Below are 13494 nucleotides of genomic sequence, written 5' to 3' on the forward strand. Positions count from 1 at the left end.
TTTAAGGACAAAGAACCATGTGTTTCCATGGAATCGCTGAGATACAGCCCCAAAGTTATACAGGTCCTCATTTCCAAGGTCCCAGTGCTCTAAAAACCAGAAATATTTTCATTGACTCATTTGACACCAAAACCTGACCTGACCCTACACTGGTGTGAATTGAAGCTATTTGTAACCATGATGTTTTCCTCTTAGTGTATTTGTTGCAGAAATACTCATGTTTTGTTATGAGATATTTCCCTACTAGGGATTATGCAGTATTTGCACTGAGTACTTCCTACAAGCTGAAAAAATTCTGAGTAACAAAATCCTCTAGCCCTATGGGTTTGGGATGAGGAATGCGCTCTGCTTCTCTTCTTGGCCACAAGAGGGCAGCGTATCCTTCGTGCGCATCACTGCCTGCTTGAAGCACTTTGAACCCTGGGTCCTTTAAAGGGTGGGTAATGGGACAGATAGGATGCCTGGGAAACAGAGGTGAATGCTAATGAGCACATAATATGCTGTTGAGGTGAAGCCAGTAGAAGTAGTCAAAAATCCTCCCCTTAAAGGTTATCAGGCTACAGGGAATCTCAGATAATGCTGGAGGCTCAAGAACGATTGGTCCAACTGTTGACCCACCTCAGGATGGTTGGCCCATGGGGATAAAGATGCCATCTGAGGAGCTGGCAGCCACTCCTTTGCAGGCTCACTGCCCACTGTGCAAGGCGGACTGGAATAGTCTTTCCCCTTCTAGAACTGGCCAGAGGCCAAGAACCCTCTCTCTCCTGTGGATCAGGACTGCCTACGGAAATGCTTCCATCTCCCGATCTCTGGAAACGGAGGCTTTAGCACAGAGGATCTAGGGGATGGGGGGTGGTGGGTGTTGCTCTCGGAGGAAAAGGAGGCCTGGCCTATTTTCTCCTTCCCAGGAACACCCCTTCCCTGCAATAAGTGCAAGCCCTCACCCCCTGGCTCCAGAATGTCCATTGAAGAAGCCTCCCTTTCTGTGACAGACTCACACAGTTCTTGATGCAAATGTTTTTATTTTGCCACTTAAACCACGGTTTTCTCGCGCTGGCCTGACAGGCAGGGGTGTGGGCAGGTGGCTGGACCATGGGTTACAGTAGTAGGAGGGTTAGAGCAGGAGTGGTGAGACGCTCAGTCTCCGTGCCCATCGCTGGACTCCCAGGGGGATATCATGCAGCCCGAGTATACTGTCAGGTGGGAAGAGCTGAGGCAGGAATGGGTCCCACATGGTGTAGAGCTCAGGGGACACCTCCAGTCCTGTTCTGAACGGAGCAGGCCAGTGGTAGTGGCCTTCCATTTACCACTGTGGGGCTGTCTGCCTCCAGTCTGTCTTCCTTCTTCACTTCTTGGGCCCTTTGGCAAGAGTCCCTATGATTCCTGGGGAAGTTACTGCCGTTCCCAGCCCCCTCCCTGGATCAGTGTCTGATCTGATGGAGGTAGCTTGTGGGGCCTGGCTTCTTCCAGTTCCGGCGGATCCTGGCACTTGTCCTCCTGGAGTTCAGATACTGATCGCCAGAGGCCATCTCTGTGGCACCACTCTGTGGGTCGGCCAGTGGAGCACGGGGCTCGGGGATTCTGCAGGGAACAAGTGTATGATAGGCCCAAATCAATAGGAAGAACAGAATGCAGGCTAAAGAGATTTTGGTCAGGATGAACTAAACACACCGTCTGGGGCAAAATGAGACCGGGGCTTTGGACTCGTCTGCCCCCCTGATTGCTAAAGACTAGGCAAAGCTTTCAGATTTCTTTTCTGTAAAGAGAGCTGGACTAGATCGGGGTGTGTGACAACTCAGCCTTTCTCCAGCTTCATGCTGTACTTGTGGCAGCCATCATTAGTCAGCCGTGATATGAGACTGGAGGAACCAAGAATCCTCCTTAGCAAGATGTTTTAAATTGGGATTGCAAGTCAGCTAAAGTTCATATGAACAAGAGGCTGATTTGCTCCCCCTGGACCTGATGACTCGGAAGACCTATCCAGGACTAATATTCTGACTCTGGGGCCCGAGAAGGCAGCGGGAAGAATGGAGGGCAGAGTGTAACCCACAGTGACTGGCTAGGCTGTGTGGCTCCGCTCAACCCTGTGGGGCTCGCTGTTCCTAGGCTTTCAGTGACCTAGGCAAAGAGGGGGATGACTAGGGGAAGTTGGAAGTTCCTCAACAATTTTTAACCCTCAGTGCCTCTACTGAACCTTCCTACGCTATATTCTCTGTAATTCCACAGGCAAGATCTTAACCAGGTTTACTCTTGATTTGTTACCTCTTCTGCAACAGGGAAACACATTTTTTTCCTCCCAAACAATAGTCCCTCCCACTTGGCTGAGAATCACTGCAAAATGAAGTGGCACTGATAGGACCCAGGCATTCCCTTCTGTGGAAGTTCACAAGATCCTACAGGACTCCAACAGTAACAGCAATCGTAGGCACTGTGTACCTCCCCCCCCCCGCCACCCCAATGGCAGATACTTTACAGTGAGGCCAAGTCAGTAGCTCCAGGTCATACAGCCAGAAAATGGTGGAAGGAGCATCAGTAGTGCCCCCCTTCCCTCAGGCCTCCAGTTCCAGGAACCCACCTGAGCCGGCTGCAGTGGTGCAGTGAGTGGCCCAGGGGTTTTGGCCGGGGGGGCCTCTTCCTACGCAGCCTCCTCAAGGCCTCTGCCACACGGTGGTCTCCCGCACACTCCCAGATGATCTGTGCCCGCTCTTCGGCCAGCTGGTCCCCACTGCGCTGAAACAGGCCCTGGATCTGCAGCAGCTCGGCATCCTGGAAGATGTTGGCTGTGGCCTGCTTGCGGCCCCGGGCCTCAGCCGGGGCCTGCCAGGGGGGCGGCTCGCTCACCACAGAGGCGGGCGTTCCCATCCTGGGTGCTCTGGGGAAGGAAAGCACGGAGAGGCATCAGCTCAGCAGGCCCTTCCCAAACCTGGGGTCCTGACGGATACAAGGGCTTCTGGTGTTTCTGTTCTCCAGGAGCCAATGTGCAGTAAGTCTTGACTTAAAATCACTCCAACTGCCAGGGCACCTGGGGGAAATTATATGCATAAGGATAGCCAGACTTTATTATAAAGTGCTTATGAGTGCGACACATGTACTACCTCCCTGAAGAGGCCCGGCAACCAGTGAAGTAAGACTTGTTTATCCCCACCGTGCAGATGAAGTACAGCTCAGTTGAAACGATCCTTCCACAGACACGAAGCCTTGGTTAAGTGCAGAGCCAGGAGTAGCACCCAGGTCTGTGGTTCTAAAGCCCAGGCAGACCCCAGGACATCCAGGTCGTAAGGACGACGCAGCAGCAGCCACGGAAATGTGTCGAGCATTTCACATGTATTGGGCACCGCTGTAAGAGTCGTAGTCACGTCACGTCATTAAAATGTGAGCACGACAGCCATATGCGGTAGGGGCTGTAGCCTCGTTTCACAAATGAAGAAACTGAAGGACAGATCCAGATACTGCTGATGCCAAGGCCCAGGCTCTTAGCACAGAAGTGAGAAAGGGGTATGACGTTGGGCTACCCAGGCTGGAATCCCACTCCTAGCCACCTCCGCCACTTACTGGCTCAGCTGCTTCCTGTGTAAACTTCTCAAACTATACCAATTTCGGCCTGAGTTGCAGTGAGGACTGAGTGAAGGCAGCGTTAAGAACAGTGTTCAGTGTTCTACTATTCTGCTTCTCCATCTGTAAAATTGAGAACAGTCATCCCACCTATTTTCAAGACCCTCAGAGACAAACCAAGTCCGTACAGTTTAACAAACACAGTATGAAACAGACCAGTCAGATCTAACTGTAGTCCAAAAGGCCATGGAGAGGAACGTAGGGACAAAGACGCAGCTACGGGGTTAGAATATACAACCATGGGCAGAGGCTGAAATCTTAGAAGTTTAATTAAAAGGAAGACTTACGTCCAAGTCCTCCCCCACCTTGCCGAAAATGAAAATTAAATGGTCTTCCTCAGTTCGAGAGAGTTCCACCTTGAATAATAAAGGCATAAGAGGCTCACTCACCCTATCCTTGTCTAGTACAGCCTGAGAAAGTTATGAGATTGGAAGGCAGACTAGAGACAAGGAGGACCAAGGACTCTGGCACAACACAGAACTGGGCTTGAATCCCAGCCCTGCCACCTTCTTAGCTATGACCCTAGGCAAGTTACCCAACCTCTCTGAGCCTCTTTGCTCAGCTGTAAAATGGGGCTCATAACCGCTTCCCAGGATTGTTGTAAGGACTGAATGAGTCTAGTGTGGTATCAGGTACCTGATAAGAGCCAAATAAACGAAAAGCCCACCCGCTGCCCTTTTAACACTAGCTTAAAAGGGGGTGGGGGGAGCAAAAATTAAAGCATTTAAACACAAAACGTCCATGCTCACCGTGACAAACCTACACAGGATGGAAATCATAAAAAACGCATTCCCAGCTTCCAGTGCTCAGCCTGCTTGCAGAGTGGCCCCGGCTCGCACCTGCCTTTACTCTCCTGAGAGTTTGAACCATCTCTCCATCCCGTTTAGACTCCTCAAATGTAACTGGCCCTCCCTTTCCCTGGCTTTCCCTCCTCACCTCAACAGCCACCCTCCTCATTCCAGTAATTTCCACACTCCCCCTGTCCCAGTGTCTAGGCCTATTAGAACCTCACTCTCTTCAAAAGATTTAATAACTAAAACCTGTAGAAGATTTTCAGGTAAATTAACTTCATAAAAATTGTGCTTTTTATCTGGAAATGGGAATTTTAAAATCTACCTCTCCTTGGGCACTATTATGGAATCCAGTTAACAACCTTGTATGTGTGGTAATTAAATCCCCTGAGCTGGATAATAAAAATACACTGTGACCAGAAAACAGTCACCAAGTAACACTGTCAGGCTGATAAAGGAAAAAAGCTAACTATGGGGCATTTACTCGGCACCAGGCAACGTGGCAATATGCATGCTATCATCTGATCCTCAAAAGCATTCTAGGAGTGGACGCTGTTACCCTCACCCCAGCGCACAGTGGGGCAAAGGAAGGCAAGATACAGATGAAATGCCGGTGGCTCAGCCAAGGTCAGGACCCGGTGTAAGGGGACTGCAACCGTGTATGAAAACCACAGCTGCCTTCACAGCCAAGCAGCTCAGAGCGTATTTCTTCCCATCGCTCCTGTGGGGGTGTCTCACGGTTCTTACCTGATTCACAAAGGAGGAAGCCTCCAGTGGGAAAGGAAGAACAATGAACACATGCACACGAGGCAGGGGCGGGGTGGTAGAATTTATTTTCATCTTTTTGTTAACGTCAGAGCTGTTTACTGTTTGGCCAGCTGTTCTAGCCTTAACCTGCGGCACTCTGAAGAGGAAGATCCCCAGCTCCCACAAAAGAAATCTGGAACTGCAACCCAGCCCAGTGCACAGAGTACTGGCTCATGAGTCAGAGGACTACGTCCGGGCCCTAGTTCTGCCACTCAGCGGCCAAGGGGCCTCAGGCACTTCACGTCACCTCCATGGGCCTCGGTTTCCCTCTACATCTGTAAGAAGAACAGGATGATTATGCTCTCAGAGGGCGTGTGCAGAGTCCATGATTCTGGGGAGACTAGGTCGGTACAGAAGCAGCAGTTGGATGTGCTTGTCTGCCAAGGCCATGTGTGGACAGGTCTGGTTAATATCAGGTGCCAGGAAATTCCCCAACCAATAGTTCCCCTTTTCCGCCCTCCTCAATCTTCCATGGAGACAACACACTGTTTTGCTGCTGTGGGATGTGGGGTTAGGGTGTGGGAGAAGGCAGAGAGATCACTGCTGTAAAGCACTCTAGTGACCCAGGCTGGCTGTGGCCTAGCCCGGGGCAGACTCCTCCTCTGGTCTGGGTGGTGGGACAAGGGGTGATCCTGCTTCTCTCAGACTCAGGCCCTCTTACCCTCCCTTCAGGGAAAATGGCAACAGGATGAAGTAGCAGCGGCCTCAGGGATGGCTTGGAGCCTGACTTCCCAGATGGCCCCGGCCACCTCTGCCAGGCTGCAAGGGCCTACAAGGCCCTGCCTCCAGCCTCTAGCCTCCACGTTACAGTGAGTTACACACACCAACAAACCATCTGGGTGAGTCTCGGCCAGTTTCCACCGTACCCTCCGTGCACCGTGGGGTGGGGAGCCTTGGCACCCCCAGATTTTGAGATCCTCACTCTTGGCTCTGCCTCCCACCCTGGGATTCAGCCAGCAGTGAGACTGGGAATAAAAATCCATGTATTGCACATAGGATTAGATGTAAACTTGGGGAAAACTGAGTCAGAACTTTTATTATCAAGAGAAACTTTTAAAAAAGATTTTATTTTTACTTATACACTTAACTGACTGAGCCACCCAGGCGCCCCTACTTTTATTATTTTTTTAAGATTTTATTTTATTTTTTTAAAGGAATCCTAACCTCTCTCTTTTTTTAAGTTTATTTTTATTTATTTTGAGAGAGAGAGAGAAAGAGAGCATGAGAAAGGGAGGGGCAGAGAGAGAGGGAGAGAGAGACAATCCCAAGAAGGCTCCACACCGTCAGTGCAGAGCCCGACGTGGGGCTTGATCCCAGGAACCGTGACATCATGACCTGAGCTGAAATCAAGAGCTTGACACTTAACCAAATAAGCCACCCAGGCACCCCAAAGATTTTATATTTAAGTAATCTCTACACCCAATGTGGGGCTCGAACTTTCAACCCTGAGATCAAGAGTGACTTGCTCTACTGACTGAGCCAGCCAGCCTCCCCAGAAAAAAACATTTCCTATCTTATTCAATGTGTGATTCCCCCCCCCCCCCCAATTTCTTAGATAAGACCTGAAACCAGGAAAGTCAGTGTATGCTTGAACAATGGTACTTTTCTACACTGGAAAATGACACCACAGGGCTATTAAAAGATTACAAATGGATCTTTCATTCCAGAGTTGACATGAAAGAATATAAACATGGGTCTGTAAGCAAATGAGTAAAAACTCATTTGCAAATTGCAATTTGACACAAGCTAGCTTAAAAAATGAACCCCCCCAACGTAAATACCAAATGTTGAAAATGACAAAGTTCAACTTGCTTTGAAATAGGCAATAAATGAACTATAGAGCTTTAACAAAGACATATATTTAAAAAGTGACTCACCACGCAATGAATTTGCAACATATGTAGTGCGCAATTGAGCATCTTTTGTGGTATATGAAGCTCAGTTCAGACAGCTATTCTGACTGGTCTCAGGGAGGCACATGTATCCACAAGAGGCAGAGCACACTTTGTGTGAGCCGGGGGGCAACTGCTTCCACACTCAGCTCACCTCCTTCAGATAACTCTGGTGATGGTAATAATCTGTAATCGGAGGCAAAGGGCCTCTTGGGAGAAGAACTGGAGGCTCTGGCCCAAGGCCCAAATCAACACTTGTGGCCCTGGACTGCTTCCCTGACCCTGGACAGCTGCCAAAATCTGTGGCTCTTCCAGTGGGAGGTCCAGTCCACATGGCAGTGTGAGCCCCCGCCCTTTAGGGCCTAGCCCCCGCCAGGAGCACCTGAGAGAAATGCACACGTTGGTCTCCAAACCTAATGTGGACGTGGAAAAGGGAATGGGGACCTACCCCCAGACCAGTTCTCAGATACGACTGGAAGAGAAACTCTAGATCTAGCAGTAACTCTTTTCAGTGGTTCAAGAACCCTGAATTCTGGCTGTGCCACTGATAACCGAGTGACGTTGGCAAGCCCGTTTCCCCTGCCTCATTTTGCTCATCATTAAAATAGTGAGAAGAGTGAGAACAAACAACCCTCAAGGGAATAAGGGAGATAAAAGTACGTGAAAGCGTCCATCTCGGTACATTATACCATGAATGAGTGATGTTAAGGGAAAGGCTGTTTAACAACCAGACAGTATAGAACCATTTTCATTTTCATGAAACTCCCTCAAAAGGGGACTACACTCTTGGGGAAAGAGGGTAAAGGGAGATGGATTCATCTGTGGACTTTTAAGTCCCGGCTGCCATTGAGGCAGCTTGCTTTGTGTCAAGCACAGAACATCATTTTCAAATAGGTAATCTCTTTAATCCTCACTCCTACGAGGGGCACTCTGGTTATACCCATTTTACAGATGAGAAACCCGAGCTCAGAAAGGTTAAGTAACTTGCCCAAAGTCAAACAGGAGGTAACTGATGATATACCCAGGTAGTATATGATCCCAGCACCCAGGCTCTCAACCACTCTTATTTTTGTTCCTGCCAGATGGCTGTCGAGGTCTTCGGGGGAAGGAATGACCCAGGAGGCTCTGAAACCTCTCGAGCCTGCTATCTGCTTCTGCGGGTTTCGGAAGGCGCAGGGATTGAAAGTCAGATCTCCCAAGGCAGCCTCGGCGCCCTCAGCACTCCGCGGCCCCGCGGGGAGTCGGAGCGATTACTCACCACGCTGAAGGGCAGCGTCGACAGACCTCAGATCGGGATGGGGCAAGCTAAGATGTGCCCACCCCAAACCCTTCACGGCCTTTCGAAAGGGCGGGCGTAGCTCTGCGCTTCCTGCTGTGAAGGTGCTCACAAGGACCGGGCGGCGTTCGCCCACAGGACGAGAGCTTGGGAGGGGATATCCTGGCCCAGATCGCTGGGCGAAACCCCCGGCACAGATCGGCCCCCGGGGCTCAGACGTGGCCGCTTCGCACAACGCCGTGCCCTAAAGTGGCCCTGCGGGTTCGGGTCCCAGCGGCACCCGGGCTCTGACGGCCGGCCCGCCCGCTCCTACCGCAGCGCGAGCCGGGCCGCCGACCTACGTACCTGGCTGCCCAAGGCGGGCCACCTAGGTCACAGCCGCGACTCCCGGGAGAAAACGCTCCCCAGCCGGGGAAGAGCCAATCCTCGGCCAAGCCCTGGTGAGAGCTCCGGAGAGAGCCTTCCAAAATCGAACGCGGAGACTCTGTGGGCCAATCATCAGCAACAGAGCAGCGAGGGGCGTGTTCAGGCTCCGCCTCCTTCCCTTCGCCGGCCCCGAAACCCGAGTGCGAAGATTCCCCGGGTCCAATCAGCAGCGGAGTAGCGGCGAGGGGCGTGTCCGCCGGGGCCCCTTCCCTCCGCCCTCGGCCGCCCTAGCGCGGCGCCCGGAGGCTCCCCCTTCATTGACGTCAGTCCCCTAGGAGAGCGCGGTTTTGCTGGCGCGGGAGCGGGCGGGGCCGCATTCCAGCCTCCGGGTGAGGCGGCTGCGAGCCCAGCCGGGTACACGTGACGGGTGCCCCCTCTCCTGGGCCCGAGGCCAGCGCTCAAGGCGCCGCGCTCCTTGCCGCGTGTGGCCCTCTGCAAATAGACCTGCAGTTCCTTAAATTCACTTCCCAGACAGACCACTTGCCTTCTGGCTCCTGCTTTGAGGGAAAGGAAGGGATAGTCAGACCTTGAGCTTCAAAGCTGGAATGTCGTGGGTTCGAGTATTACAGCAGCTGTGTCACCTTGGGCCAGTTACCTAAATGACAGTATTAAGAAGGTTTTATACATTCATTGGGCAATGGTCAGTCCATTAGGGACCCACCCTGTCCAAGTTCCTTAACAGGCAGTGCATAGGAGACCCCTATAAGCCCCTGCCCTGGGGGAATTTACAGCCCAGTAAGGGAGGCAGATATTAAAAAGCTTAAAACATTTTAGCAGTGATTACAAATGTAATAAACATTATAGCTAGAAAAGAGTCAAATGAAGGAATCTCAGCTCCTTGTAGGAGGTCCTGGGAGATAGAAAGAAGCAACATCTAAGCTAAGATGTGAAGGAGGAGTTGAAGTTGGTCAGATGAAAAGGAGTGGGTCTGAGAAGAGTGTTTAAGGAAGAGAGTATGGCATGTGCTAAGTCTAGGAGGTAGCTGGACTCCTGGAGTAAGGCTAGCAAGGGAGAGATTGGTGAGGAAGCAGGAGGCAGAGGGGGGCCGTGAAAAAGTTTCCATTTGATTCTGTGCAGGGAATACCATTACATATATTTGTTTAATAGGCATTTTATTTTATTTTTAAGTTTATTTTTGAGAGAGAGAGAGAGAGAGCACACGACTGCACACAAGTCGGGGAGGGGCAGAGTGGGGAGAGACAGAGAATCTGTCTGAGCGGAGCCAATTCGGGCTCCAACCGTGAGATCAGGACATGAGCATGAGCGAAGTCAGACGCTTAACAGACTGAGCCACCCGGGTGCCCCTTAATAGATATTTTATAGCACTCACCATGTGCTAGTAATGCCAGTCAGCACTTTACAAATGTTAGCTCGTTTCATCCTCCTGACAAATTTGTGTTTTTAGAAGGTCACTTCGGCCATAGGTTGGAACTTGGATTAGAGGGGGCGGGTGTGGATGCAGAGTGCCCGGTAGGTTCTCCATGAATGCTTGTTTACTTGTTTGGAAGATGAGGAGTTGTTTGCTCACTGGTTCAAAAATGGTCAGGAAGGCGCCTGGCAATAGGCAGCTAGGTCTCCCTGACTTCTGAAGACCTGGGGAAATGGCAAAAAGAACAAAGAAATCAGCAATGTTCGGCTCCAATAGAAGGCTGATTGCTTCAACGCCTTTCAGCCAACTGCTTGGCTAAAGAGAGGACTGTGTGGGCTCCTAAACAGGATGGCTGGGCTTCTGAACCAGGGACTGCCTGTACCCTGTATCCTGATGCCAGGAGCTCAGATGAGCCTACCAGGATAGGAACTGGGAACTTGTGGCTTCTGGGTCAGATGTGACTAAGGCTGGGTGGAGAATATCTGGTCTCTCCAAACACTTTTGCAGGCATGTGACCATATGCTTACCACACAATGGAACCATTTCTGTTGTTACAGCTTTATGATTCAGTGTTTCTGATGAGAAGATAGGGCACTAACATCATGCCGGAGTGCAGGGTCTGGGATCCACACCCTGACAGAGCCCTGTTTAGAAGAGAAGGTCGGCTCTGAGGAGTAGAGTCCTGGTGTAATTCAGGCCAAGACTCGGTTTTACGAGGTATCAGATTAAGGTGAGGTGAGTGAGGAATACTCCTTGGGTGCAGTATTTAAGGGGGCACTAAATAATCCAGATAAATATTTTAATGTAGTATTTTTAAAAAGCAAAATGTAAAACATCCACGGTGAACAAAATATCAGCACTTAAAATAAAGACAGACCGTTGTTTGTTTTATGGCCTGGCGTCATTTTGCAACAGGAATAGTCATTTCCAATCAGCCCACAGTTCCATGCAGGTCACTATTACGTTCCCTGCCAATTAGCTTTAGGAGGGTTGAAAATAGTGTGTGAACAGATTGGGCAACACAAGGCTTTATGTGTGGTCCTGTTTTTTGATGGTAGGGCTTTCATCAGCTTTTTCCATTTGACTCAAAATGTGGAAGGATATTTCGGTACGTCCATATAGGAGTGCGTATGTTTCCTTTTGCCCCGGGCGCCAGTATGGCTCAGCAAGGTGCTAGTTTCTAGGGGAGTAGAGTCTAGGAAAGGGGTTCCAGCTGTTCAGCCTTAAGCAAATACCTAACCTCTCCACTTTTCTATTTTCTCATCTATAGAGTGGGAATAATCATGCCCATCTCTCTGTGTTGCTGTGACGATGAAGTGAGGAGTCACAACACTCAATATAAACCTTGCTACGGACACTAAACCAGCATTTGACTCCTTCCCTCTCTGTCCTGCAGGAGTTGTTCAAGCAACTCTTACCAATGCTTCCCCACTGGGGTTGAGATTTGCTCCAGTGGGTTTGTTGCTCTCTGTCCTGTTCTGGGGAGAGCAGAGAGAACGTTCACCCTCAGCTGACAAGCAGTAGTGTGACTCTTGAGTCAGCTCCGTTTTTCCTTTCCCTTTTTTTAAGATTTTTTTTTTTTTAATTGTAGAGGGGGGTGGAGAGTGTGAGCGGGAAAGAGGCCAGAGGGAGGGAGAGAGAGAAAGAATGCCAAGAATGCCATGCTTAGCTCAGTGCAGAGCCTGACGGGGGCTCGATCCCACGACCCTGAGATACGTACGACCTGAGCCGAAATCAAGAGTCAGACACTCAACCCCCTCGGCCACCCAGGCACCCCGCCTCTGTTTTTCTTGATAAATGATCCTGGTACTTCTAAACTTTTTTAAAAAGCACCCTTCTTCTTAGGACATTATACAAGGCAACTTACTACAGCCCTCTTCTCTGAACTTAACCCAAAACAGCAAAGTCCTACAGGCAAATAGTACAATATAGAAGCAGTGAAAAACAAGACACAGCAAACGAAAAACCCACACCTAATCTAACCAATGTAGATTATAATTAAAGGTCAGTTTTATATTAGTCTGCTCGGATTGCCATAACAACATACCACAGGCTGGGGGGAGGTTTAACAACAGAAATTTGCTTTCTCACAGTTGTGTGGACGGCAAGTCAAGGTGCCAGGCCATTCAGTTTCTGATCAGAGCTCTCTTCCCGGGTTGCAGACAACAGCCTGCTCACCGTGTCCTCCTATGGTGAAGAGAGAGAGCTCTCTGGTGTCTCTTCTTATAAGGGCACTAATCCTATCAGATCAGGGCTCCGCTCCTCATTTAAACTTAATTACTTCCTTACTCCAAACACACTTATATCGGAGGCTGGAGCTTCAACATGTGAATTTTGGGGGGGCACAATTCAGTCCATAGCAAGTATGGACTCACAGTTTTTTGTTTGTATTTTTTTAATGCTTATTTATTTATTTATTTATTTAAATGTTTATTTTTGAGAGAGAGAGAGAGAGCAGGGAGAGGCAGAGAGGAAGACACAGAATCTGAAGCAGGCTCCAGGCTCTGAGCTGTCAGCACACAGCCCGATGCAGGGCTCAAACTCACAAATCTGAGTACATGAACTGAGCCGAAGTCAGACACTTAACCGACTGAGCCACCCAGGCGCCCCTGAACTCACGGTTTTTAACGGATAAGTAGGTATAGAAATAAGTGAGTCGTAAATGTATGCATATGCTTAAATGTGTATGTGCACATGTGTATGTATACACACGAACACACACAAACACACACATTCCCCAGCTGGGTCTGCTGAGAGGGCCTAGAAGCAATGATACCACAGCAGGAATAAGCACATTTACAGCCCACATACTGAGTTCCCAGTACCATGCTCCACAAAAGGAACCACGGTTCCTTGGAGAAATGAATCAACCACTGGGGTTGAGAAATTTCAAGATGATTCTAGAACATCTTGTGCTGGAAAGTAAGGAAGTACTCAAAGAATGATGGAAACATCAAAAGGACTAGGAGTCAGTTGATGAGGGCTCCCATCAGCAAATGCAGAGCATCAAAACAAAGCATGACAGTAACAGATTATAACCCAGTGAGTGAAGTAATACCTAAGTCCATAGCAATATATAAATGAATAAATGAGTACACAGAGGAGAAGAAATAGGCCTCCCTTATGGTAGAACGCCAACCAATAAGTGTAGAAGCAATGAAGCAGCTAGAAAATCCTTAATGGTTCTTACAACAGCCCTGTGGCCAATCATAAAAATAAGGATTGTAGTAGTTTTGCATATTTTCTTTCCGTTGTATATACATGGTGGTTTGGTTCATAGTAACCTTTTCTTTTTCTCTCTCTTCACATTTTCATTTCATT

General features: G+C 49.5%; 1 protein-coding gene across 4 annotated transcripts; it reads right to left on the reverse strand.

The window, feature by feature from the left end:
- Nucleotides 1-1005: 1005 nt before the first annotated feature.
- On the reverse strand, nt 1006-8873 carry AVPI1 (arginine vasopressin induced 1). Of its 4 annotated transcripts, XM_043597173.1 has the most exons (4): nt 8361-8873; nt 7088-7288; nt 2576-2872; nt 1006-1581 (listed from the first exon to the last, which is right to left on the reverse strand). In XM_043597173.1, exons 3-4 carry the CDS (start codon nt 2860-2862, stop codon nt 1422-1424), a joined length of 447 nt encoding a protein of 148 aa, XP_043453108.1. In that variant the 5' UTR covers nt 2863-2872; nt 7088-7288; nt 8361-8873; the 3' UTR covers nt 1006-1421. The 4 variants fall into 4 exon arrangements, with proteins under 4 accessions (XP_043453108.1, XP_043453109.1, XP_043453106.1 ...); XM_043597174.1 differs by lacking the exon at nt 7088-7288 and having other exon boundaries at nt 2576-3022; nt 8724-8873; XM_043597171.1 differs by lacking the exon at nt 7088-7288.
- Nucleotides 8874-13494: the final 4621 nt, after the last annotated feature.

The sequence above is a fragment of the Prionailurus bengalensis genome, chromosome D2 (genome assembly GCF_016509475.1).
Source record: "Prionailurus bengalensis isolate Pbe53 chromosome D2, Fcat_Pben_1.1_paternal_pri, whole genome shotgun sequence".
In the NCBI taxonomy this organism is placed as follows: Eukaryota; Metazoa; Chordata; class Mammalia; order Carnivora; family Felidae; genus Prionailurus; species Prionailurus bengalensis.